At 46.9% G+C, this 27,730-nt stretch overlaps 1 protein-coding gene across 2 annotated transcripts in view; it reads right to left on the bottom strand.

Annotated features, from left to right (window-relative positions):
• UBFD1 (ubiquitin family domain containing 1) overlaps positions 1-27,730 on the bottom strand; it is a 66,423-nt gene that overhangs the window by 16,642 nt on the left and 22,051 nt on the right. Inside the window, exons 4-7 of one of the 2 annotated variants that reach the window (XM_078664793.1) lie at positions 18,669-18,734; positions 17,265-17,370; positions 2,169-2,251; positions 1,847-1,905 (exon numbers count right to left, since the gene is read on the bottom strand). In XM_078664793.1, the coding sequence (XP_078520919.1) occupies positions 1,847-1,905; positions 2,169-2,251; positions 17,265-17,370; positions 18,669-18,734 (314 nt within the window). The remainder of the gene's footprint in view (positions 1-1,846; positions 1,906-2,168; positions 2,252-17,264; positions 17,371-18,668; positions 18,735-27,730) is intronic. The other variant, XM_078664794.1, reaches the window with a different exon arrangement.

Here is a 27,730-nt window from a genome sequence, read left to right as displayed (position 1 = left end):
TGCCATCTAGGGTTGGGCTCGGACATCTAAAACTTGTTTTTGTTCAAAGAAGTATTTCGAGTCACGAGGTATAAGGACTCTTCTCTTAGCTGGAAAGGTGTACGGGCATCAATTCCATTGTTAAGATTGCTTTTCTGCACAGCGGGTGAGGATACCAGAACATTCCAGTAACTACATATGTCCTTGCAAATCGAGAAGAGGAAATGGCCAAACAATGAAAGGAGTTCTGGGAAGGATCCATATGGACAACATTTACATTAAAAGCCCATCTGTGCCATGGTGGTCGAAAACACAGAGCAAACAGAACATTGTTTTTGTCAACTGTTTTTGGGTTCACATGTATAATTAACTGTCCTTTATTCAGCGTTGTATATCTCAGGAGGTCCAACATCAACATCCAATGCAAAAAAATCCTTTGCAGAAAGATCCATGGTGCTGGGATAGTTTTGCCATCTCCACTCGCCCGCCACCCCCTTCCGTCATTGAAATGTGAAAGACTGAGGTATTGGCAAGTATGCTCTTCGATAGCCTACTCCCCCTCCCCCCCCCCACTTTTAGCCTTCTGGCATGGGCCAGATTCATTAAAATGTCAACTGTTACCATGAAATGGGGTTAAACCCATTTATTAGTCGTTATCTTGTAGCAAATGGCCAAGGCTATTCACAATTAAAAGCCTACCCTCCATTCAAAGACACTAAATTGCCTTCATGCTAAGAGGAAGCGAGTGATTCCAGGAAGATCATAGGCTGGGAGCAGTTGGCACACAAGATGGTGCTATCTTGGGCTCGACACAGAATTCTGAAGGACAGAGGAAGGATGGGGGTGGGAGGGGTAACAAAGCCAACCTCATTTTCTTTTAGCTTTTTATTAAGAGCCAGAGTCGAGGAAGCGCCTAGTATGACTAAAAGAGATCATGCTGGTCCTGGCAACAATTAATTGCTAACAATTAGCATGAACCAAAACTCACAAGTATTTGCACACATGGGCAATAAATGCTACCATTTATCCACATACTTGTGTACCACTCCAGTACTTTGTAACCTGTGTCCCGACAGAACAATATCCATGTTCCTCCCCAGTATACTGAGTACTATATATCCTGGACGCCTGTCCCATTGTGCTTCCTGCACCTTGAAAGCAGTGATCTGAAACACTGGTAGTCCATGTACCCAGTTACCAGTATGCCTGTGAAATGTACCTTTATGGTGATCCTTCAGCCTCAGAACTGTGCTCTGCCTGAAGTATCACTGCTGCATGCTAAAAACTTTCCTAAATGACCTAACAAGCCATGTCCCACTATCAAATCAACAGACTGCCTGTCCACTCAAAATCCCTGTCAGCTGACATATGTTCATACTCTTTAAAGCACATCACCATCATAGTAATTGTCCTGTTCAGACTTCAAAGTATTGTAAATTAAATCATTATATTATATCGGCCTTCCCATAGTGACACAGATAACTTCTTTGAAGATGCCGTTTCAGCACCCCTCCCTTTACTTCTCTCATACCTCATTATGAAGAAACACATACATTCCAATGTTTATTCTCTATTCACCCACTTGCTCTCCAAAACAAGATGCTCAATCATTTTCATGGCAAACTACCACAATATAAGTAAACATCTGCATATAATGGGGCAACACAGAACACAATGGCAATGTGTAAAGTTTCAAATAAATGCCACCCGAACTAAAAATAGTTATTAAACATTTATTTGATCAAAGTTGTCACAAGACACTTGAAGGACCTCTGAAGCGGATGCGTGACACAAAATATACTATTCTGAGGCAAAAATATAACCAACAGTCTTTCAACTATGAATAACAAACTGAGCAGCTACTTACACGACCATCCAGAATGAGCTGTGAAGCCTCATCAAGGGTAGGAAAGTGCTACACACATGCTACAATACAATACAATAGTTAAAGTCAGATGATTTTTTTGCTGCTTTTTTGCTTACCTTATCTTACCAATGTTGTGTGTTGGTGACATGCTGTAGATCAAAAAGAATTTGGCAGGAATGTGTGAGATAATGTTTGTCACCACAGACAAATCAATGGAGAGATACTGGCCTGTTGGAGCCACTGCCTTCCAATACAATGTGTACCTACACTGGCTGTGCGCAATCCTCTCATGCAAGCTCCTGTTTAATAACGAATTACTTACCATCATGTAATAATCTTCATGTCCTTCAATTACTTCTGTGATCACATTTTTAATAGACCCCATGGGTATTTTCTCTGTTCTTTCTGTATCAAACAAACAATTAAGAAGGCTGGATCAGTACACAACACACATACAGGGGCACAGCAAGATACACACTGCAAAAGCTGAACTTCCGCACAGAATTCCAAAAGCAGCAGCAGGTGGGGAACAAGTAGACAATATGTAGTGGTCTCTGCCCTTCATTTTGGCCGATCCAAGGTGGGCAAAACAACATCAAGCAAAGCAAGCAGCAAGCTACTCACAAGATGCATCACAGCCTGTAAGCCTTACATACATAGTTTCACTCCAGTGTCACAGGTGGGACTGTATCACATATTAAAATCCCTAACATACTCAGCAAAAGCCAGCTATCCTAAAACACCTCTAACCCAACCAGCTGAGTATCCCCGATGTTAGCCATTAAGCCGGTTACCACATTAACTGGTTAAGATTACCCCTTGGAATTAAGACCGTGAGATGCCATCCCCCCCCACCCCACAAGATATGATGGATGCATTATTGATAAGGTTTGACAGTATGGAAGACAGGCTAAAAATGACACCATTCGAAGTTTTGCTACCAGTCATGGTTGGATCACAACAACGACCAACTAAAATCAGTCATGTACAGTTAGCCCTTCCACTGTGGAACACACCATTCTCGGAGAACATCGGATACCCTGTCACCCTCACCCCCTCACATCATCCTCCTAAATAAGCTGCTGGAAAAACTTAAAAAGTAAAGATGGAATGTAGTTACGAGGCCTGCAATTATGGGGTAGGATACCACATCCTCTGCTTTCTATTGAGCAAAGACTTATGTCTAGCAAGGATCAGAAAATCAAGCATATTGCAGTATATGCTCCCATTTATAGTTAAATCAGAGGACTATAAAAATACACAAACTTTCACAAATAGATAGCTAACTTCTAAGCTGTCTACGAGATTAATGTTTTATTGTCCAGGTTATATATCCACACTCAATGTGTCACACAGTGTCCTCTGTGGTTTCATAATCATCCTTGTGAGCCCACACACATCCTTTTATATTTTCTTCTCTGACGGTTTAGCCTGTACATCAATTATTCAGTGCACTCAGAGTTTTCTCACCCCTTTGGTTGTAGTAGGAGGATGCCCTTCAAACACTAATAACGTATTATGAGATATCCAGCAACTGTTATCGGAACCGCAATTAGATAAATGAGACCCCCCCCACACCCGTAACATGCACATCATTTCATATAACAAACATGAAAAATATCATTATACTCGGTAGTTTGAATTCAAAAACGTCTGAGATTTTCTTTAAGGCTTTTTCCCATAACAATGGGAGAGGTGGACGAACGTACAAGTCCCGTCACCCAACTGCTTTTATTTAAAGACTGGTCCGAAGCTATATGATCTACTTTCTTACGCCACTCTATATTGGATACAGTGACAAGACCTTAACGACCTAGCTGAAATCAGTGTCATGCATAGTTTTTGTCACCTGATCCCAAGAAAACTGCCTATGAAAGAACGGAGCATCATTTTTCACATATGACTGCTCCACCTTCTGAGATATTGCCAATATCCCAACATAACAAGTTGTAACTTTGAAATCCCTTTATTTAAAGCAATTATCATGGTAAAATAATGTATCTCCTAAAGTGGAATAATAACTTGCCTTGACATTACCAGTTTCCTTAGGGCATTAGAAACTGTGGTGTAGTAAAGCCTGGGGATCTCATTGTGGGGTACATGTCCAACAATATCATCATGTCACTCAAAACCTTATCCACAGCTGTTGTAAGTCGCAGTCCACATGAACATAAATCTAATAAATAAGCATTCCAGGGGAGTGTAAAATATCCACATTTGGGCTTGCATTTATTGCTGATTTTTTACCAGATTCAGTTATATTGTATTAACGACTTAAAATACTTTTTATTAAACAAAGATTTAAGTATGGCAAACTGAAATAATGAGTTTTCGCCTTTATAAAGGAGCCAGCATTGCTTCATGGAAGAGATGTCCATTCAGAATCATAGTGCAACAATGCGCATGAATTTATTTATTTATTTATTTATTCATTCAAAGTTTTATATAGCGCGAACAAGATCCTTACAGATATCAGAGCGCTTCACAATGACAGGGTAGGGGCAGTAGGAATGAACAGAGGTAATGGGAGCAATGTAGTAGTCACTAACATGAAAGGAAAATAATAACATACATAAAACATATCAATATACAGTACGGTAAACAAGTAATATAAGCCGGCACAAGTCATTGGTCCCAATACAGAGGTGTTCAGGTACACCTTGGGTGTGTGGAAGGCTTATACCAGTGTTTAAGTATAGAGAGAGCACTGAGTGGGGGCATCGGGAGGGTGAATCAGTGACCCAGCGTGTATCATATATTGGTCGGTAGTAAGAAAGTAGCGTAGTAGTGTCTCCATCAAGTAGAGGTATAGTGCCAAAGGACAAGGTGAGCATTGACACAAGGCAATGCAGAGTCTCTGATTCAGCACCTATAAAGTTCAGGAGATCTTGGCCAGAAGGATGGTTTTCACCTCTTTCTTGAAGAGTGCAGTGGAGGAGATACGCCTGGTTTCAGGAGGGAGCGTATTCCAGATCCTGGGTGCCATTCCTGAGAAGGAGCGCTTGTAAGTTTTCTCTTTCCGGAATCTACGGGGTTTCAGGAGTAGATTTTTTGAGCTTCTATTGGATCTCGAACCTCCTGATATAGAGAACTTTTGAGCGAGGTAGTTGGGTGCATTGTGGTGCACGGCCGCGTGTGTCATGACTGCAATTTTTAGTTGTATTCTGGCTTCAAAAGGCAGCCATTTTAGGGACTTTAAGTCTGGGGAGATATGCGAATGTTTTCTTGAGCCGGTAATGAGTCTTGCGGCAGCGTTCAGGGAGGCTCTTAAGGGTGCTGTTGTGGATAGCGGGAGTCCGCTGAGGGCCACAATTCCGTAGTCTATTCGAGGGATGACTAACGCTTGTACAGCAGTTTGGAAGTCTTCAGCAGGGAGGAAGGTTTAATTTTCCTCAGTGTGTTGATTTGGAAATTAGCTGCTTTTGTGGCTTTGCTGACGTGCTGCTGCATGTTGAGCTTGGCGTCCAGTGTGATGCCTAGGGATTTCGCTGAGTCCACGATGGTGGGTTGGACATTGAATGCTGTTAGGTTGTTGAGCCATGTTTGGGTGGTGGAAATTTTCGCCGGGGGTGAGATGAGAAGGAACTCAGTTTTCAGAGCATTTAGTTTGAGGTGATTATCGGCTAGCCAAGATTGAGTGTTGATAAGCGTGGAATTCAGATGTTTGATATCTTCCGGAGATTGAAGCTTTAGGTACAGTTGTGTGTGGTCGGCGTACATATGGAATTGGACATTGGAAGCTTGGAGCAAGGTGGCGAGCGGTTCCATGACGAGGTTGAACAATGTGGGGGAGAGGGAGGATCCTTGTGGAACACCTAGATCTGCAGGCACAGGTGAAGATAACACATTGTCGATCTTGAACTTCTGAGACCGGTTGTGAAGGAAGGACGAAAACCATTTGAGAACAGTTCCCGATAGACCCATTCTAGCGCTTAGCAGCTCCAGCAAGTTCTCATGTTTGACCGTGTCAAATGCTGACGAGAGGTCGAGAAGGATGAGGAGGCAGGACTCATTGCGATCAAGAATTTGGAGGGCGTCATCAATTATGTGTGTCATAGCTGTTTCCGTGCTATGTTTCGCTCGGAAGCCTGATTGATGAGAGTTGAGGAGGTCAAATTGGTCAATGTGTCTTGTTAGTTGGAGTTGGACACATTTCTCCAGCAGTTTGGCCAGCGTGGGGATATTGGTGATGGGCCGGTAATTGTTTAGGTCAGACTGATCAGCTGTAGGTTTCTTGAGTATAGGCGTGACTTGCCCCACCTTGAGGGAGTTTGGAATGAGGCCTTGTTGCAGGGAGCAGTTGATGATTTTGGTCCAGAGAGGGAGGAGCAAGGGGATGAAGTCTTTTACAGCATTTGCAGGTAGAGGGTCTGTGAGGTGATTAGAGGGCTTCAGGGTGCAGAGCAGTTTGTGTATTGTTTCTTCCGAGTAGGTATCTAAGTACAGCCAAGATGCCATGTTTTTAGGTTGAGTGTTAGCCATTCTGGTGTGGTTGGGGAATCGGCTTACATCCATGATGAGGTCATTTCTTATGTTGTCAGTCTTTAGCTTAAAGTAAGCAGAGAAGTCTTCACAGTGTGGGGTGTCGCTTGTTGTGCTATTTGATTGTAAGGGTTGTGCCTTTGTTTGGGTCTTGATTAGTTCGAACAGTTTTCTTGGCCTGTTTTTTGCTTGGTCCAACTGGCGGCTGAAGAAGTCCAACTTTGTGCGCTTTATTTTCCTGAAGTAGGCATTTCTCTTGTTTTTAAGCCTTTTGAGGTGCAGTGCTGAAGGGTCCGATCTCCAGGTGCGCTCTGCCATTCGCATCGAACGCCTGTCGTCATTGAGTCTGTCGTCATACCAGGGGTTAGAAGTTTTGGTGGAGACTCTCTTCAGTTGCAGTGGGGCGACTTCATTGACTAATGTATTCATAGATTCAAGGTAGTGGTCAGTCAGTGATTGGACATCCGAGGCACCTGAAGGGGGAAGGAGGAGATTGCCGATGTGGGGAGGCAGAGTGGAGGGGTTGAGATTCTTCATGTCCCTTTTCCATGTTTTGGATTTGATTGGTTGAGCCGGGTTAGGTTTAACTTTTTCATTGATAAAGAAGGTGATAATGTGGTGATCTGACCAGTCGCAGGGTAGGATCGTCTCCAGTTGTGTAGAGTTCTCTTTGGCAATGATGAGATCAAGTATCGAGCCTTTGTCGTGTGTTGGTCTATCGCATATTTGGGTAAGGTCAAGCGCATTAAGGAAAGTTTTGAGACTATTCACCACTGTGTCTTTCTGATCGTTCCAGTGGAGATTGAAGTCACCCAGGTAGACTTGGGTAGTCTGCCGACCGGCATTGGAAGTGATCATGTCCACGAGTTGTTGGGTGAATATGAGATTGTCACCAGGCGGGTGATAAATGAGATGTAAAGCACAAACTTGATTGCCCTCGCTGGTGATGTCGAGGCAGAGGAGTTCACAGGAGTTGAGGGAGGGGGAGGTGACTTTAGTAACGGAGAGGTTGCTCCTAAAAATGCATGCAACTCCCCCGCCCGTCTTGTCTGAAGACCTGTCTAGCCTAATGATGTGATAGTTGGGGGGGACAAGTATGTCCATAATCGGGGTAGAGGCTTCAGTGAGCCAAGTTTCTGTTAGAATGGCTAGGTCCAGATCCCTAGCTGAGACGAGATCAGCGATGTCGGAAGAGTGTCTCTGGGCCGATCTGCAGTTGAGTAGGACGCATTTGAGTTTGGGAGAGAGAAGGGTGGTCGAGCTTTCTAGAGTGAGGGGAACTTTTCTGAGGTTGTTAGGGACGGACCCTCTGTTGTTGAGTGTTGGGAGCCTCAGAGGGTTTGTAAGAATTGTGGGTATGGGGATGTGTGTGCTGGATATGTGTTTTACCGGACCTGGGCCATAAGAGCGTAGGAGAGAGCATAGGTCACGGTCCGACAATGGGTTGAGGACACGGCGGGGGTGGTGGGAGTTGTTGCGAACGGGGATAGTCAGCCAGCGCGGATGTCGGAGGCGAGGGTATGAAGGGCGGGTGCGTCCTTTGTAGGGTAGAGGGATGATGGGAGGTAGACTGGGCTGTGCTGAGAGAAGGTCTTTGATTGCGTGGACATCTTTTTTGATTTGTAGAATATCCTCTTTGACTTGTTGGAGGGTGGGTAAAGTCAGGTCAGGAGGTGCATTGGGGATGGCGTAGGTGGTGAGAGCCATTGGTGAATGGTTGTGTAGTGAGCTGGAAAGTGGGCAGGGTATCGAAGGGGGGAATATACTAGCGTTGTTGGAATGTTCTGCGGTGCAAATGGGTGGGATGGCATTCAAAGAGTGGGCGTGTTTGTGGGCGGGGGGTGTGGGTGAAGTAGGCGGTGAAGGCGGTGGGTGGGAGGCATAGGTAGTGCCGTCAGTGGGAGACGGTGCCGGTGAGTGGAAGAGTGAGTGAAGGCTGAAGACAGTGGGGGAGACCGGAGGGTAGTGAGGGCTGAGAATAGGGGGTGGGAGAGAGGGGGATGCTAAGGTAGGGGAGGTGGTATGTTTTGTGTGTTTTGTTGGGAGGGTGTGAGTGTCGTGGGCGGGAGTGGGGAGGGAGCTGGGGGGGGGGGGGGGAGAGGTGTCCGCCATGGGGGGTGTGGGAGGGGGGGTGGATAAACTCCGAATGGTGATGTTATCAGATGGTGGCGTGTTGTGGGTGAGAGTTGTTCTGTCAGGTGTGAGAGTGTCGTGGATGAGAGTGGGGAGGGAGCTGGGGAGGGAGAGGCGTCTGTCGTGGGGGGGATGGGAGGGGGGGGGTGGATAAACTCCGATCGGTGGTGTATTCAGGTGGCGTGTTGCGGGTGGGTGTTGTTATGTCAGGGAGGAGAGGGATCAGGGGGATATGAGTGGGGGTAAAAGGGATCATGTTAGAGGGGCGGTTAGTATAAGAGGTGGCGACATTTGTGTCTGTCCTTGGGGAGAGTGGAGCGTTGACAGCAAGTGGGCCATTTACTGGGGTGCTGGGGGTGTCTGTCCTTGGGGAGTGTGGGGTGTTAACAGCAGGTGGGCCATTTACTGGGGTGCTGGGGGTAGAGGTGTTGTAGGTGGGGGCTGCGACGTCAGGGGTGATAGTGTTGGTGGATATCTGGGTGGGGGTCCGCGGCTTGGAGAGGTGCTCTTTGAACTTGGGGAACAGGTTGTCTAGTAGTTCCAGGTTCTTGTCCGTGGATTGAATTAGGACAATCCCGTTATTATAGATAGTAATGGTAGTCCTGCCAGGGAAGAGGTGGGAAGGTGTGATAGAGAGAGTTAGGCCATGAATAATTTTCCTGGTGGAGGAGACGGTGAGAAGGGTTAGGAACGCTTTTCTCCATTAGGCTCTGCGTGAGGTGTGGAAGATGATATCGGTATTCAGGGCTCCGTTGCCAAAGCCCAAAAGTAAAACACCATTCAGGTGCGGCCCAGCCTTTAAGTTCACCCAGACAATACTTCTCGCCAAATAGTTAAATTAATAAGAAGTATTTTTATATACCAAATTTGACAATTTTAACACGGGCCAATATGCCTAAAAAGAATTCTGTGATGATAAAGATTTATAAAACTCACTGCTGTAGTACATTTCTTGGGTCTAACCTGGATTAATTTTAAATCCCAAAACCTGGAGGAGGAGCTTAGCGGGCATCTGAGATGGCCGCGTGAGCACAGAGCTCTCCGGACCCCCGCCGCTCCCGGCATGATATCCTGAAACTATCCTGAATTCTTATAAGGATTATTGAAGAGGAACCTGGGCTGAACTCAATACTTGTTTCAGATTTTGATTCGGACCAGGGGCACCGAAGCTACGTCGAATCGAACTTCCGAGGCCCGCCTTGGGGCGCACCCGGGACTTGGCGGAGCTCTGCTGCCGAGTCTGAGTTGAACAACAACGGCAGTGGGATTCGTCCTATGGTCCCACCTTAACTTTCGGTTTCGATTCTGACTCTGGCAACGTCGTGAGAGGGTCGCGTCTGGCCGAGGACTTGTCCATTCTCGGAGAGGTGTAAGAGAGACTTTCGCTCGACTTGGATCTGTTCGGGCCGTCTCCCACCTTGACTTGCTCCCGCTGGTGACTTTTGTACGGTGGCGCCCAGTTCTCCAGCGGCCATTTTCACCAGGTCGCGAGGGTCCCTCGGGGGCTCATTTTCCAGCATGTCTGGCAGAGGGGACACGGAGAGACGGAAGACCAAGACGCTCCTTCGCGGGGGCCCGGTCCAGTCTAACATCATGGACCGGTATACCCTGTCTAAACCGTCCCCAGGTGCCACCATACCCACCCCGAGTGACACGGGGGACCCGACGGCTGCTTCTGCGGAACTATCCCTTCAGGACGTCATGGGCGCCATCTCCAACATGAAAGAGACTATCGGCCAACAATACGAAGCTCTGGCTCACAAAATCGATACAGTGGCCATTGATGTGAACCTGATTCGAGCCGATCTGTCTAAGACCAATGAGAAGGTGAAGTCATTGGACCTCAAGACGACTAGTCTCACAACCGACGTGTCAGAGCTCCAGACGGAGATTGACAATCTTAGATCGGCGAATGATCTTATGTCCCATCGTCTAGAGGACTTTGAGAACAGGGCAAGACGCTGTAACGTGCGTGTAATTGGTGTCCCGGAAAATCCTGAAGCCCATTCCGTCGATCTCCTTGTCGAAGACCTGGTTCAGAACTACCTTGCTCTGTCTGGCTTGAGCAAGTTCTTTGCGGTGGAACGTGCCCATCGTGTTCCGGGTGGAAAGTACAAGCCGGGCGCCCCGCCGAGGCCCATCATGGCCAAGCTATTTCATTATAGGGATCGAGACGCTATCCTGCAGGCCTCGAGGGTGCACGGCCCGGTGGCCTTTGAGAATGCCACTGTGAATTTCTACCCGGACTTCACCCAGCTTGTTCAGAGACAAAGGATGGGCTTCCGGGGAGTCAAGAAGCATCTTCGTGACTTGGGACTGAAATACGCCATGCTTTTTCCTACTAGGCTGCGAGTTGAGTATGAGGAGCGGACATTCTTCTTCGATCGACCTGAGACCGTGAGTGACTGGCTGGACTCCCTACCGTACCGGGCGCATCGGACCGATCACACCGAGCACCCGGGTGGAGCCGAGGGTGGCGTGGAGTGATGGAAGCGGCATTTCGGCCCCTGCTTTCCGTAACAAGACACTCTATGCTGGGGTTCCGTAATTGTATATGTTATGTTTTTCTGACTTCTTTTTGGGGTGGCGGGTGGGACAGGGCCCTTTCCTCCTCCGGGGTCTTCTTGTAGAATGGGGGTGTTCGGGCGACAGGCACACTGCATGTTGGGGTGGCTTTTTAGTCTACTGCAGGGGTGCAGGGAGGGGGGTGTTGTAATGGGTGTTTGGGGGAGGGTGGGTGGGGTGTCCGTGGTTGTGTTTTCTTCTTTTCAAGGCGACGTAATGTTTGTAATTTTGCTTCAAGTGTCCTGCTCTTTGTGGGGTGGCTCCTGCGTTACTTGTTGGGATGGGGGGTAGTGGGTTGAGGTTCATTTCTTGGAATGTCAATGGTTTGGGGGGATCGTATAAAACGGGGGGTGGTGTTGCGCTGTTTGCGACGACTGTCTCCTGATATTGTGTTTTTGCAAGAGACGCACTTGGTGGGTAACACTTGCCACGCTCTGAATAGGTGGGGTTATCGCCTTGTTGCTCACTCGGGGTTCACTACGGGTTCCAAAGGGGTTGGCATCCTGATCCGGTCTTCCCTTCCCCTTGAGTTCGATGAGATACTCCTGGATGATAGGGGGCGTTATGCCGCTCTCACGGGAAGGTACGAGGGCAAGACCCTTACGCTGCTTACTGTTTATGTACCCCCGGGCCTACAGACCTCCACCTTTTCTGATGTTGGCCGTGTGTTGTTGGGACTCCCTGATTGTGTTCTTTTCATGGCTGGTGACTTCAACTCTGTTTTCTCGGGTTTAGTAGATCGTCACCCCCCCAGGAATACTCCTTCGGCCCAGTCGTAGTTGGGTGGTTTCCTGGACACCTTTGGTCTGGTGGATTGTTGGAGACTCATGCATCCCACCCAGCTTCAATATACATTTCACTCCGGGGCCCATGGGAGTCTGTCTCGACTTGACTATTTCCTCATGCCCGCTGTTCAGTCCTCCTCGGTCCGGGAGATTAGGCACTTGGCCCGGGGCATCTCGGACCACTCTCCGCTCTGGCTCTGTTTTGAAATGGGAGTAGACGCAGCGGGGCGGGTGGCCCCTATCAATCCTTGGTATTTGAGTTTTCCAGGGACTCGTGGTCGGCTAATTAAATCTTTGGACCATTACTTCCTGGAAAACGAAGGGTCGGTCTCCTCCGCAGTGTCTCTGTGGGAGGCCTTTAAGACTGTGATCCGTGGACAGGCCTGATCTCTTATCGCTGAAACTAAGAAAGCAAGGAATCGGAGGTGGTGGATCTGGAGACTGAAATACTGGATTTGGAAGCCGGCCTGGACTTGGGTGTTACTCGTGACAGACTCCATGCCCTTGGTCTGAAACAACTTGACTACAAATCCCTTGTCACAGACGCTGCCAAGATGATGTACAGGGAGCAGCAGGGTAGACTTTACGATGTCGGGGATAAGGCAGGAAAGTTGCTTGCCTGGTTGGACAAGAAGGAAAGAGCGAATCGTGTGGTGCCTGTGAACCAGACTTCGGATGGTGTGACTGACCCGGCTGAGATTGTGCAATGTTTTGCGGACTATTTTCGTATTGTGTACTCCCCAGTGTCGGAAAGGGATGAAGACGACTCCCACTTCCTGTTGCGCGACATTGATTTGCCCTGCCTTTCCGATGTGGAGCGACTGTCTATGGAGGCCCCGTTCTCTACTGACGAAATAGCGGCAGCAATTCGATCTCTCCATTCGGGCAAGGCCATGGGCCCGAACGGCCTGCCGATTGAGCTGTTTAAACTGCGACCTGATAAGGTTGCGCCCTATCTTCGCGAGATGTTTCAGGAGTCCCGTGATCTAGGCACACTCCCTATGACCAACGCCTGGCCACGATAGTAGTCATTCCCAAGGAAGGTAAACCCCGAGATCTTTGTGTGTCCTATAGGCCCATCTCCTTGTTAAATGCTGAGCCTAAGATTCTTGCCAAGGTTCTTGCCACTCGTCTGCTTGCGGTCATCGGTGACTTGATTCATCCGGACCAATCCGGATTTATCCCGCACCGAAACACGGCCCTCAACCTGCGGCGCCTTCATGGAGTCCTCGCGAGGGCGGGGTCTCTGTCGGAGCCGGCCATTTTGGCCTCGTTGGACGCCTCGATGGCCTTCGACACGATAGAGTGGCCCTATCTCTGGGCTGCTCTCGCGAAGTTTGGTTTTGGCCCGGAATTTGTTGGATGGGTAAAATGGTTGTATACAAATCCCCTGGCACAGGTGGTTGTTAATGGTCGATTGTCTGAACCCTTTTCCCTTGGTAGGGGGACCAGACAGGGTTGCCCGTTGTCCCCATTGCTTTTTGCTCTCGCACTGGAGCCGCTAGCTGCGTGGCTCCGGTGGGAACCGTCTATCAAGGGTATTAGGTGGTCCCCCGATTTCGAGGATCGTGTCTCGCTTTACGCCGACGACATTCTTCTGTATCTTACTTCCCCGTGTAAATCTTTAAACGTCCTATTTGACGTCCTCACCTCATTCGGCAAGAACTCTGGCTTGGTTATAAACTGGGCAAAGTCCTGTGTGTATGTCATTTCTGGCGGCTTGCCTCCGCTACTACGTAGATTTCCCATCCAGGTTTCTCAATCGGGCTTTAAATACTTGGGGATTTTTATTACACTGGACTCTGCGGTCCGCTTCGAACGCAATCTCCTTCCCCCTCTTCGTAGATTGAGGCTGGACGTGGCTCGGTGGCGCAAATTACCTCCGTCGCCGCTTGGCAGGGCCGCCCTCTTCAAGATGATGTCCCTAACCCGCTTTCTTTATGCACTCCAGAACTCTTTTGATGACATCCCTGCTAGTTATTTCCGAGAGGTAGAAGGTCTGCAGAGACAGCTAATTTGGGACGGGCGTGCACGCATCGCTCTTGCGAAACTCACTATCCCTTGGTATGATGGGGGCATGGCCCTTCCGGACATCAGAAGGTATTACTGGGCCTCCCAGTTGTCCGCAATTAACCATTCTGTGTACTCTCCCGGCCCGAATCCGGCTTTTGAAATGGATAGGCACCAGTTGCCGGGTAGAGACTTTAATAGAGTGCTTTATTCCAGGGCAGCTGGGCGTCACCTTACGGGACCCACGAGGATTGCTGTGAGTGTTTGGCGGGCGGCGAATGTGAGTATGGGCTGGGATGATCGAGTGACGCTGGCGACTCCACTCTATGCGTCTGAACGATTGGGATGTCTCTGGACGACGAAAGGGTTTGAAAGGTGGGACACGATTGGTATCGGTAGAGTGGGTGACCTTTGGCTGAATGGGGCGGTGAAGTCCTTTGAGATGCTCCAAAATGAGTATGAACTGAGTGAAAGGGAGTTTTTCAGATATTTACAGATCCGTCATGCTCTGACGTCAGTTCTGGTTTCCGGCGCCGCCGTCCCTGAATCCTCTACCCTTGAGGACCGCATACTTGACGGTCATCTACCTGATAGTACGATTTCTCTAATTTACAAGAAATTGATTAACAGTCGTGGGGATCTTCTCGGCCGGCTTAGAGAGGTGTGGACCGGAGACGGGCTGGAGTTGGATGACGAAGACTGGCAATCAGCGTTGTCCTCTCCGAAGGAGGTCGCCATTCCCGCCCGTCTCCGTCTTGTCCAGCTTAAGATCTTCCACCGTGTGTACGTCACTGGTCCTCGGTTGGTTGCAATGGGCTTTTCTCTGGATGGGTTGTGCAAGCGTGGGTGCGGGTTGAGTGCTACGTTCCTCCATATCATTTGGGAGTGTCGGGAGGTGGCCGACTATTGGAGTAGGGTGCTTGCGGTGATGGCTGATGTTACTGGGGTTGCCTTGCTGCCTGAAGCCCGGAGATGTTTGTTGAACGTGTGGGAACCTAACGATTACACGGTGGCCCAATTGAGGTGGGTGACCCTTGGGTATATGATTGCAAAACGAGATATAGCGCAGCTATGGGGCTCGCAAAGACCCCCCACTGTGTCCGTGTGGAAGGAAAATATGGACTGGTCTATGTTCAGGGAAAAGACGGTATATTCGGCTAGGGGCAGACCGAGGGCATGGACGAGGATCTGGAGTCAGTGGAACGCCTATCGCGGGAACATCTGCACACCTCCGCAGGAGGAGATTCCTGATGTCCCCCTGTCCCCCTGAGTTGGCATTCCCAAATGTCCGTTCTTTATTCCTATAGCTTACCTGGCCTCCCCTCTGTTCCCCCCCACTCTGACTGGATCCATGGATTACAATTTTGTGTTTTCCTGTCTGTGAGCTTCCCCCCCTAGGGCTGACTCTGTCCATTACGCTATTCGCCTTTTTGTTTTTGTGTTTGTTTCTTTTTGTTTTAAAAACCAGAAAAACATCTCTATCCTGTTTCCACACTGTGTGCAGCATCTTGCATCATGTTCTTGCCTGACCTCTGGGTTTTCGACTACTTCTTTTTCATGTATTGCATTATGCCTTGTGTCTTAGCGGCCGGCCCGTGTGGTTGTAGGCCCGTGTTTGTAACTATATCTTTTGCTGCTCAATAAAAGTTTTTAATAAAAAAAAAAAAAAATTTAAAAAAAATCCCAAAACCTTGGAAAACCACTCTATTGTTGATTATGATTTATGCCAATCATCTGCTTAATGATCTGTTAGAGGAGTATTACATTATCAATGTTTGCCAATACCAGCGTTTTGACCAATTTCTAATTAATGCTAGTTATTTCTGCAGTATTTATTATCCAAAGATGAGGGTCCATAAACAAAGAAAATATGTGAAAAGGGGTGCTCCATGTTTTGGACCACTGGGATATTAAAGAAGGGAAGCAGCCCATCACTGAGAAACATTTGAGCGTTTTGAGCCTGGTAGAGAGCTCGAAGTCCCCTATATTAATGGGGCTTAATCCCAACCTACCCATCACAGTCACAGGATAGGCTGCCCACACCTTATCAAAAGTCTGTCAGCATCCAAACTAATAACCAAGAGTTGGGAATCTGCCATGATGGAAAGGTTATATATGTAATTACACTAATTTTTATCTGAATGTAAAATTGAGCAATATGCTCCAGAACCAGGATTAACATTATGAAAATATAAATACATCCAAGAATTTTATGCGTTTTAAATTTGCTTTGTATACACTGTAGAAATTCTACATATCGGTAATGGGAAAGTTTTTCTACTGTGCTTTATATTTTTGGCATGAGTCCCATCAACAAACTCCTGGTCCCACAAATGTAAAGAAACATCCCATTCTTTAGTAAGGTATCCTTGTTTAATAGCAAACTAGCCACGTGATACAGTCACAATATTTAATTTCCCTCGAGTAGCTGGCCTTAGCCAGTATACAGAAATCTGTTTTGCAATGACAGTACATTATGGTAGACTTCCAAGTACACCACAGAGTGGTCATGGGAGTCCATTTTAAATAAAAATCTCTTTGCGCTTCTAACAGCAACCAAAAACTCTTACGTCATTTGCTAAATTTTTAGACAATAAAATCAGAATTCAAACTTGCGTGAGAGCAGCAAATGTTGGAACTGCTCCAGTAAATCCTGCACTGTCCTAACACCAGTGGTGTGGACACAGGCACAGCCACCACTTATGCCTTCGGATGTCTTCGCGACCAGTTGGAGCACCATGGCTCAACTTCTAATTAATTTAAGAAACTACCCAGTTATCTCTAAAAGTGGTTGAATTGTAAGAGGAATTACAGTGTAGGACTGTTGAGCCGCTGAGAAAAAGAATGTACTACAGACACTAAAGTTCACAAGAGTGTCAGAAAATCAAGGTTAATGCAGGCAAAGTACTTTGAAATAATTGGTGCTTTAATATGACCAAACCAATACCCCAAGGTTCTTTAAAGGTTCTCTAAAGAAAAGAGCTTCATTCTAAGAGGCAACTATGCTGTTTAAGATGTCAGAATATCCAAAGATGAGAATACTAAGAGTTGTCTAACACTTTTTGGCTTAATGTTGACATTGAAGCAGGCTACAGATACAGCTGTACAGGAATGCCTGGTATACGGATGGACAAAGGTAAAAGACTGAGAATATTTTGTGTTTTGGATAATAAATACAACTTATTCGATTGGTTGAAGTTTAAGAGGAATAACGTTTAGGACCAATGACTGAAGCATCACTTAGGTAAAGCCAAATATCAGATCGATCTATGCCTGGGTCCCCACGTTGCTAATAGTCTGCGGTTTTGTTACACCATCCATAACACTACATTCCCAGACAACCATTTCCTTCACCATGCCTCACAAATAGGCACCCATGATCAGAATGAAACATATATTTTAGAGTCCCATTTATCAACTGCTGCCATGCCCTGCTCATTCACCTTTTGTTCCGATCCAAAGCTGATCTTGTTCCAATTTAAAGGTGAGCCGGACTTTGCCACCTGACTTGTTGTACATGCCGGCTAAGGGTACTGTGGGCAAACGTTCCTAAACAAAAACACAAGGAGTCATTACAGAGGAGGAAATAAGTGATTACAGAGGAGAAAGCCACAAACCCCAACCACTGTCATTTGGCCCAAACCACAGGGCAAAAGGCTCCCTTTGAAGAGAAAGGTGGAGGTATAAGGAAAAAACGTAATTATCTTTTAATCTTAAAGCTAAGTGGAATCAGGAAAAAGACAAGAGATTATATAAAACTTCTCACATATAAAATGGTGTAACGTTCCTGCTGTTACATTATAAATACTCCATAACCAAGTAGGTTCTGAGACTCTGCAGATGCTGAACTGTGCATTCTCAATCTACTAGAAACAAAATGCTCTCTATGCCAACAAGGGACGATCTAATATCACCCCGTTATGCATAACAGCCACGAAAGGAACTAGAATCCAATGAATGTACGGTGGCATAGGGACTAGGGTTTCCTGTCACTTATTTTGTCTGTATATCATGAAGTCTTCAGCAAGGGGTAGTGACTTGCCTCACTCACTGGGCTCTGTGATACTTATTTTCCCCACCCCAGGACATAAATCAGTCAAAACAGAGGATTAAAAAAAAAATAGAGTTGGGCTCCAGAAAAAGTGATGAAATAAGCGTATTTTAATATCTACTTTTGGAAGACGGCAGTAAGATTATTCTTAAACCTAAAAAAGCATTGCACGTTCCATGCGGGATAATCTTTACATGAGCAACATATAGTGAGATGTTTTTTAAAAATTGCATTTCTGCTGTAACTTATGGATTCCTTGTAACTGGTAATTTGTGACATTTCTATTTAGAAACTGGCAGCAACAGTACAACAGTGATGTCTTGTGGCACATACCTGCTCCTGAACCTGCACTGCACATATCAGAAGGGTGCGGCGGTAGGAAGAACAGGTAGTCTCCGGGACACTTCTTACCCCCTGTATTATTAAGCTAGGTATACTGACCTAATTACATCATGTGAAACAGGCCAACATGCAATTTATTGCTAAGGAGAAATAGAATGGAAGCATGAAGGCAAGGTGGAGAAGAAATTGCATACAAATGTTAAGGGAGAAAACTGTGATTTACAAGGAAGCAAGACCAGTGAAAAGATTTGGGGAGTTAAGCATAGGACTGTGCAAGAAGGTTCCATTGCAGTGTAAAAATAATCTATTAGCACTGCTAAGGAAATAACACAATCCAGGAGAGGAATACACAACACAGTCCGGGAAAGGTGCACACAATGCAACTTTGAATGCCACGTGCTTATTTTGTCACCTGCTACTTTGAACAGACCTCTTAAAGGCACAATTTACTCACCGGTGCACCTTTAATGGCTGGCATCACATCATCCGGTTTGCCTTTATCTAACACTTTTCTGTGTTGCTGTAAAATAACAAAACAAACAGCAATTTACAATATTCTTGCATTAAAGTAAGAACACTTCTTGCTAGAATTAAATGGCCTTAAACAGACTCAGGTCTTCCCTATTTTCAGCTACCGTCTGGCAGATTTGCACTCCAATTGAAAAAAGGCGTTTCCAGGCCTCCATATTTCCACAACAGATTAGTGCCCACTGGAATACGAGCCCTTTGCACTAATGCTTTTTACCCACTCCCTTCAGAAAACCACTTTCTTCTTCCACCAGGACAACAGCTACAAGACTAATTCAGTTTATTTCTATCCGAAAAAAGACTTTCTGTGGTCCTAGAACGTCACTTAATTTTGGAGCATACACGAATTACTTTCACCAGCCAACAAAATATATCATAACCTCCTCAAACTACTTCCTTACTGACTAGTGACTATAGGCATCCACAATCAGTTAAGGTGCGTGAATTGTGCACACTGGGTATAAGATCAGGGCAGGGACTTGAAGCTTCGAGTACTTAAATATTTCATATAATCATTCTCCATTTCACGGAGTTTCATTTTCTAACCTGATAAATACAGTAATATATAACATCTAAGCTTGGAGCTTTAATATTTAAGAAATTAAAGAAAACAGAAGTTGCTCTGTCGCAAGATATATTTAAAAAGAAAGGCCCTCAGGCTGTTGTTGGATGGGCAAAGAAGTTCATTCTAGTAGACAAGTTTTGGAGATGTGTTGTTCGGTTCACAGGGGAGATGTGAGCCCAGGAAAGAGAGGAACATGTCTATTAGGAGGTTGGCGGCGGGCGGGACCTGTACGATGGTAGGAGGCCTTAAGGAGGAATGGCCTTGTTTAGTGAATATGGTGAAAGTGAGGTACTGCCACAAGGTAGAAGGTTTTTCAAGAAGATAGGTGGGAAACCAGAGAGGAGGAATTAGGTCATAAGCAGGAAGAGAGTCTCAAGCTTGGTGGAAAGGATTATGCAACTTACCAGTATGCATCTGTTCTTGGCATGTAGAGCTGCAGAGTTGTACATTTAACAATAGATCGCCACCTGGTGTTGGGCTCGGATGATTGCAGGTTGTTGTTGTCTTCTTGGAAGAAGTCTTTGTAGTCACGAGATAGGTGACTCCTCCCTTGGACAATACTGCGCATGGTCATCGACTCCATCCTCAGATTGTTTTTTGCCATGATGGGAAATGATGGAGTTAGTAGAAGTAAAGAGAAAGGATGTCCATGCGTGTGCATCTAAGTAAGATGAGTACTGGAACGGATACAAGTCCCGGGGAGGCGGGAGGGCATGTACAACTCTGCAGCTCTACATGCCAAGAACAGATGCATACTGGTAAGTAGCATATTCCATTCGAGGCATATGAGCTGCAGATTGGACATTTAGCAACGATTGTGCAGCAGTGTCTCCCCTAGCGGTGGTCGCTTGTATCCGTTGCAGCATACTGAAATAGTGTTTTAAGGACAGCTTGGCCTACTGCAGCTTGCTGCTTGGCTTGCACGTCAACACAATAGTGTTTAGTGAAGGTGTGTATGGTAGACAATGTTGCTGCCTTACATTTGTCCTCTAGTGGTATGTTTCCTAAGAAAGCCATAGAGGCTCCTAGTTTGCGAGTGGAGTGCGCTCTAGGAGGAACTGTTAGTGTATGTTTAGCTTTTTCATAGCATATTTGAATACACTTTACAATCCATCTGGCAATTCCTCAGTTAGATATGGGATTGCCTATGTGTGGGGAAGAGAAAGATACAAATAGTTATTTTGTCTTTCTGAAGGATTTAGTCCTGTCTGTGTAGTATAAAAGAGCTCTTCTAACATCTAGGGTGTGTAAAGCCCTTTCCGCAACAGAGTCTGGTTTTTGGAAAAACACTGGTAACTCTACTGATTGGTTAAGGTGAAAAGAAGTAATCACTTTTGGCAGGAATGTTGGATTAGGTCTAAGAACCACTTTGTTAGGGTGTATCTGAAAAAATGGTTCTTCTATTGTGAATGCTTGTATTTCATTAACTCTTCTGAGAGAGGTGATGGCAACAAGGAAGGCAGTCTTCCATGTTAGGAATTGCAATTCACACTTGTGTAAAGGCTCAAAAGGGGGTCCCATGAGTCTTGTAAGGACAATGTTCAGGTTCCATACTGGTGCAGGTGGTAACCTAGGTGGGATTATTCGTTTTAATCCTTCCATAAATGCTTTTATCACAGGTACTCTAAAGAGAGATAGGTTCTGTCTATTTTGTAAATAGGCTGCAATTGCTGCTAGATGCAGTCGTATGGAAGAATAAGCCAAGTTGGACTTTTGTAGGTGTAGAAGGTAACAAATCATATTTTGGATGGAAACATCCAATGGATCAATGTGATTGTTGTTACAGTATATTGCAAATCTTTTCCACTTAGCAGCATAACATGCTCTAGTGGTGGGTCTTCTAGCTTCTTTAATTATATTCATACAATCTGGTGGTAAATTTAAGTAGCCAAACTCTAAGACCTCAGGAGCCAGATCGCCAAATTCAATTGGCTTGGTTCTGGGTGCCTTATTTCTCCATGGTTCTGTGTTAACAGGGATGGCGTGAGCCGTAATTTCTGATGTGGAACCAGTGAGAGATCTAGTAGTGTGGTGAACCACGGCTGGCGTGCCCATGTGGGGGCCACTAGTATTAGTTTGAGAGACTGTTGTCTGAGCTTGCGTACTACTAGTGGAATAAGTGGGAGAGGCGGAAAAGCATACGCAAATCTGCCTGACCAATTCATCCATATTGCATTCCCCTCCGACTGCGGGTGTGGAAACCTGGCGGCGAAGGTTGGGCATTTTGCGTTTTCGTGGGTGGCAAACAGATCTATCTGTGGGTGCTCCCACATTTGGAAGAATGGTTGTAGAACCTGTGGGTGCAACTCCCATTCGTGAATCTGTTGTGATTGACGACTCAACAGATCTGCTATCTGATTGTGAATTCCTGGAAGGTGTTCTGCAGTCAGGTGTATGTTTTGAGGGATGGGCCATCTCCAAATGTTCTGTGCAAGCTGGGACAGTTGCAGAGAGTGTGTCCCCCCCTGTTTTTGTATGTAATACATAGCTGTCATATTGTCCGTCCGGATTAGAACAGCTTTGTTTTGTACTTGTACTTGAAAAGTCTTGAGTGCTAGGTAAATCGCTAGCAGCTCTAAATGATTGATGTAGAGCAGTTTTTGTTGGCTGTTCCATTGGCCTTGAGTGGTATAGTGCAGGAGATCGGCTCCCCATCCTGTGAGGGATGCATCTGTTGTCAGCACTATTTGTGGAACAGGTTCTAGGAACGGCCGTCCCTTGGTCAAGTTTTTGGTGTTCCACCATTGCAGAGAGCGATATGTACGGCTGTCTACCAACACCAGGTCTGTAAGCGGACCGTGAGCCTGATTCCACTGTTGTGCTAGACATTCTTGTAGTGGGCGCATTTGCAGTCTTGCGTGAGGAACTATGAAGATGCAAGACGCCATCATGCCTATTAGTTTCATGAACACTCTGGCTTGAAGAGAGTGTTGGCATTGAAAAAGGGAGACCGTCGTGTAATGTTTGAATCGTTTGTTTTGTGTGTTGTACACACTGGTTGAACGATCTTGCTTTTATGAGCCAGTCGTCGAGGTAAGGGAAGACATGTATCTGTTGTCTTCTGAGATGTGCTGCTACTACTGCTAAGCACTTTGTAAACACTCATGGTGCTGTTGTGACTCCGAATGGAAGGACTTTGAACTGAGTGTTGTCCTTGTATGACAAATCTTAGATACTTCCTGTGCGCAGGATGTATAGGAATATGAAAATAGGCGTCCTTTAGGTCTAGTGTTGTCAGAAAGTCTCCCTGTTGTAGTAATGGGAGTACTTGTTGTAAAGTGATCATGTGAAAATGATCTGATTGAATGTAGTGGTTTAGGGGCCTGAGGTCGAGGATCGGTCTTAATGTCCCGTCTTTTTTGGGCATTAGGAAATACAGGGAGTAGACTCCTGTTCCGTGTTCCTGTAAGGGGACCTCTTGAATAGCATCTTTTTGTAGAAGTGCTAGAACTTCCTGTTGAAGCAGTGTTATGTGTTCTGTGGACATTGGACGCTGCCTGGGTGGTATGTTTGGGGGGGTTGCTGTAAGTTTTAGGCAGTAGCCATGTTGGATAATTTGTCTTACCCACTTGTCTGTTGTGATGGAATCCCAGACAGGTAAGAACTGTGATAATCTGCCCCCTACAGGGGTGGAATGTTGTAGGGGAGGCAGAGGGAAGTCACTGTTTGGGAGTGGAAGAGGAGCGGTTGTTGTTGTTACCTCTACCTCTTCCCTTATTGTTGTTGCCTCTGTACCCTCCTCTAAAGTAACCCTTATTAGAGGGGGTTTGTGTATGTGTTTTAAAAGATGACGTGCTATCTGCACCGGTCTGCTTGGAGCCTCCTCTATAAGAGGAGCGACGAAAAGAGCCTCTAGTCTGGGTAGATTGTAATGCACCCATAGACTTAGTAGTGTCTGTGTCCTTTTTCATTTTTTCTAGTGTATTATCTACCTCTGGCCCGAACAACTGGTTCTGATTGAAGGACTGGTTGAGGATGGTAGTTTGTACCTCTGGTTTGAAACCGGAAATGCGTAACCATGCATGACGTCTGAGGATAACACTGGTGTTAACTGCCCTAGATGTTGTGTCAGCTACATCTAACGCGCATTTAATGGAGGCATTAGATATTAGTTTGCCTTCTTGTAAAAGCTCTGCTGCCTGATCTTTGTATTGATCTGGTAGGTGTTCCATCAATTTTTCTAGTTGGTCGTAGTGAGCCCTATTGTAGCGTGAGAGTAAGGCTTGTGTGTTTGCTATGCGCCATATGTTTGTTGCTTGTGCAGCAATCCGTTTCCCTGACGCATCAATGATTTTTGATTCTTTGTCAGGCGGGGGTGTGTCACCAGAAGTCTGGGAATTGGCTCTTTTACGTGCATTTGACACTACTAAAGAGTCCAATGGTAGATGTGCCTTAATGTAGATAGGATCTGCTTGTGCTGCTCTATACTTTTTCTCTATTCTTGGATTTAGTACCCTACACCTTACTGGATCTTTAAAAATCTCTGGAGCAGGTTTAATGACCCCTTTGATCATAGGTAGTATTTGAGTAGATCTTTGTGACTGCTCAAAAGTGTCTAATAAGAAATCTTCCTCAATGGCATCAGAGTGCATTGGAACTCCGTGGTAAAGTGCAGCTCTGTTTAGTAGATGATTGAACCCAATACTATCCTCTGGAGGGGAAGGTTTTGTTGGGTAGTACTGAGGATCAGGGATGTCTGGTGCATTATTTGGTTGGAAATTATATGTATCATCCTCCTTGGGATATTCTGGGTTGACATCTTCATCCTCATCTAAGGGATATGTATGTGTCTCTGGTACATCATCCCCCCCCCCACCTAAGTCATACTCTTCGTCAGTGTGGTGTGATGATGCAGGAGATTGAGCAGGAGAAGTTATAGGCTCAATATATGGAGTGATAGGAGAGGAAGAAGGTCAAGGAGAGGAAGGGTGCATTGGAGATGTTGCACAATCCTTTTTGGCAGGAACCACAGTTGGAAGTGGTGTGTCTTCTGGTCTCTTTTTGTGTGAAATTGCTTCCACATGTCCAGTTTTTGGATTGATATAGACCTTTTTCTGCTTTGGATCTGGTCTAAATAGTTCTTCCTCTTGTATAATCCTCTTCGGCGCCGATTTCTTCGGTGTCGATAGTGGTTCTTTAGTGTTTTTTGCCTTAGGAGGAGTTATTGAGTCCTGTGGCAATTTCTTCGGTGCCGAAGGTGGTTTAGGCTTGTGTGTATCAGGCCTTGTGGTCTTTGGTACCGTTATGGAAGATTTCGGCGTGGAGACAGGTTTTTGTGGGCCTGTTGCGCCGGAGTCTATCTTCCCGTCTTTGTTTTTGGAGCCGGATGGTTTCGGAGACGAAGCTTTCGGTTCCGTTACTGTTTTTGGTACCGGCACCGATGCCTGTTTAGGTTTGGGTGCCGAAGAGTCTTTGGGCGCCGAAGGGTGTGTTCGCTTCGGTGCCGAAAAGTCCTTCGGTGTCGAAGGTGGTTTCGGTGCCAATGGAGGAGGTGGAATTGGCACATGTGGTTTTTTCGGTGCTGAGGCACCGGAAGGCGTAGTCTTTTTCCTCGGAGCCGAGCCGGAAGGCGGGGCGTTGGAGGGTAAATTTCGGTCTCGACTGGGCCCCATGGGCGGAGTGCTGACCGTTGCCTTTGGTTTGGGCAGTGTCTGTTGTGCAGGGGCAGAGGTACTCACGGGTTGTCGAGATGGAATCGAATTGTCCGAGTCCTCTGCTCCCGATATGATCTGGAGATCAGGAGAGTCTTCCTCGGCGACGAGTGGAGCCTCGTCCTCGGAGATATCTTCGAGTGGGTTCTCGTCCTCGGAGACGTCTTCTTCGACGATCTCCTCCTCAAAGATGGCCTCCGGTGTTGGCGCTGATCTCCTCATCTCGTGTCAACGGGCCCTCCGATCCCGAATGGTCTTTTTCGATCGGAAGGAGGCACAGGCTGTGCAGGTCGACTCGTCGTGTTCTGGCGAGAGACAGAGGTTGCAAACCTCGTGATGGTCGCTATGAGGGAATTTTGCTTGACATATCGGGCATCTCTTGAATGGAGTTCTGTCCATGAGGCGTAGGTCGTGCGGCGCCGATAGGCCCAACGGCCCGCGTCGACGCACCGGGATGTAGCTGGTGATGTCGAAAAGTGTCTTCGATGTCGAAAGTTGTTTGTTTAAAGTTTCACGCTTCGAAAATGCCGAAAAGAGTCTTTTCTAGCCGGAGCGGAAAACTTTCATCCGAACCCAGTGGCGGAAAAAAAAAATCTGAGGATGGAGTCGATGACCATGCGCAGTATTGTCCAAGGGAGGAGTCACCTATCTCGTGACTACAAATACTTCTTCCAAGAAGACAACAACAACCTGCAATCATCCGAGCCCAACACCAGGTGGCGATCTATTGCTAAATGTACAATCTGCAGCTCATATGCCTCGAACAGACAGTTTAGAGTAAAAATAGGGGGCCCAAGGATGAGTCAAGTTGACTTGTGCGGCTGTTACTCTGTCCCACACGCCCCTCCCAGTGAGTGGCAGTGAGTGGCACACAGCCTGGAGCCGTTCCCGACCGGTGAGGAGGCTGTGTGCACTGTGGGAGCACAAGGTGGCTACCGGGACTGGTGTGGTGTAGCCCGTGGCGGGCATAATAAAAGCGCTGCAGCCTGGGGAGCAGGAGGACTCAGTACGAATGCTGCAGCCTGGAGAGCCACATCCCTCAAGGCTTGGGGCTGCCGTGTCGTCCATGTGGCTGCATCGGAGATCTTACCCATCTGGAGACTTGTTGGCATGTGTAGGGCAGCTTACGAGGTAGGCTTGGTTGGTGGGATCACCCAGCCTCATTCCCTCACCCTTAGTGACTGTTGGCCTCCCTGTGCGAGGTGCCGGAGGAGTGCTTGAGTACCGGCTGTGTACCGATTTTGTTGAGAGTGGCCGGGCCTGGGAACTTCCTGCTGTGACTTGGGTGTCCCTGGTGTGTTACAGAGGCTCAACTGGTGGACTGAGCGGACGGGGAATGTGTGGGAGGGGTGAACCTGTGATTGGTAGAAGAGATCGTTCAGTGATGCCTTGATTCTCACCCCCCCTCCACCCCTTCCCCCGGGGCACGCATGAACAGACATTGGAGTCGCTGGTGAAGGCTCCCAGTCTGCCGGCTGCACCCTGGAGATACAAGCCCTGATGCCTTGTGTGTGAGTGTCACTGTGGCCCTGAGTGCACTTGATCCCAAGTGTTGCCTCTCTCATACTGGACGTGGCAGCTTTTTTGCTCATATCACTGTGACAGGGTTTGGGGGTTGAGGTGGTGCACGAGTAGATCCTACTGTGTCTGCGTCGAACGGGGAACGTGCTGAGCGCCTGGCCCATTCACTGGTGTAGGCTGCCTGTGGGTTTCCCCATGGGGATAAATAGGCAGCCGGCTCCCCCGAGCGGAATACTATGGCGCAGTACACCACCGCGACCCCCTTCCCACAGCAGCAGATAGGATAGGCTGGTCAGAGGGAGGATCCTGGTCAGGGAGGATCTGCTGAAGAGCCGTCCCGTGCAGAGTTGCTTGCAGCCATACAGCGGTCCAGAGTGGCTCTTGAGGGGAAATAGAGAAAGTGGAGCTAGAAGTTAATCTCCTCAGTGCTGACCTTAGGAAAGTGTCGGACATGGTTCGAGTGGCAGAGGGCTCCATTGTTGAGTTTCAGTCCAATGTGACCACACTGAAGATGAATATAGCGGTGGTGACCTCCAAACCTGGGATTCTAGAGGCGCGGGTAGAGGCCACTATCACAAATTTCACATAGGGATGTCATTGGTCAATTGAAACCGTAAAGGCATCCACTTTCACCTCTTTTAATCTTGCCCTACATTCCCCATCATTAAAAATGATTTAGGTTAAGTAAAGGCAATTTTAATATACAGGGTGTTACTGTTCACTCACTCTTCACTTTTCAGTCAAAAACCTGCTCCGCAGTAATCGTGCGTCATAGCACACCCAAGAGGCATTCGGCCCCCCCCTGGTGGGAATCCTATGATGAAGCATGTCACCATCTAGGTTGGGGAGTGAGGGTTCTTCTAAAAAACATTAATTCGGAATCCCTCTTTCGCGATTTATCTACATTTGCAACAAGGACCACAAGGTTCCTAGGTTGCTTCATTCTACCTACCTCCTGTACCAGCCACTAAGACCCAATTACACTTTCTTTCCACCCTTCAAACTGTCTGAAGCCAAGTATGGTTGTGCCATGCAAAAGGTGTGCAAGGGAGGACATGACAAATACGATTTCCAGTACGCAGTTTTGGCCTTACAGGACGTTACTTCGCATGACGTTACCACGCAAGTAAGGAGTACAAAGACCCCTTTTTGGTACTTTACTACGGAGGCGGGTATATTTTTTAATGACTAATATGAAGCGTAGTGGAAAACGGAAGGTATCGTGTTCTTGGGAAGTTAGGGGAGGTAAAG

Source organism: Lissotriton helveticus, chromosome 10 (assembly GCF_964261635.1).
Source record: "Lissotriton helveticus chromosome 10, aLisHel1.1, whole genome shotgun sequence".
Classification (NCBI taxonomy): domain Eukaryota; kingdom Metazoa; phylum Chordata; class Amphibia; order Caudata; family Salamandridae; genus Lissotriton; species Lissotriton helveticus.
The sequence above is the reverse complement of the archived record's forward strand: the minus strand, read 5'-3'. Positions and strand labels throughout refer to the sequence as shown.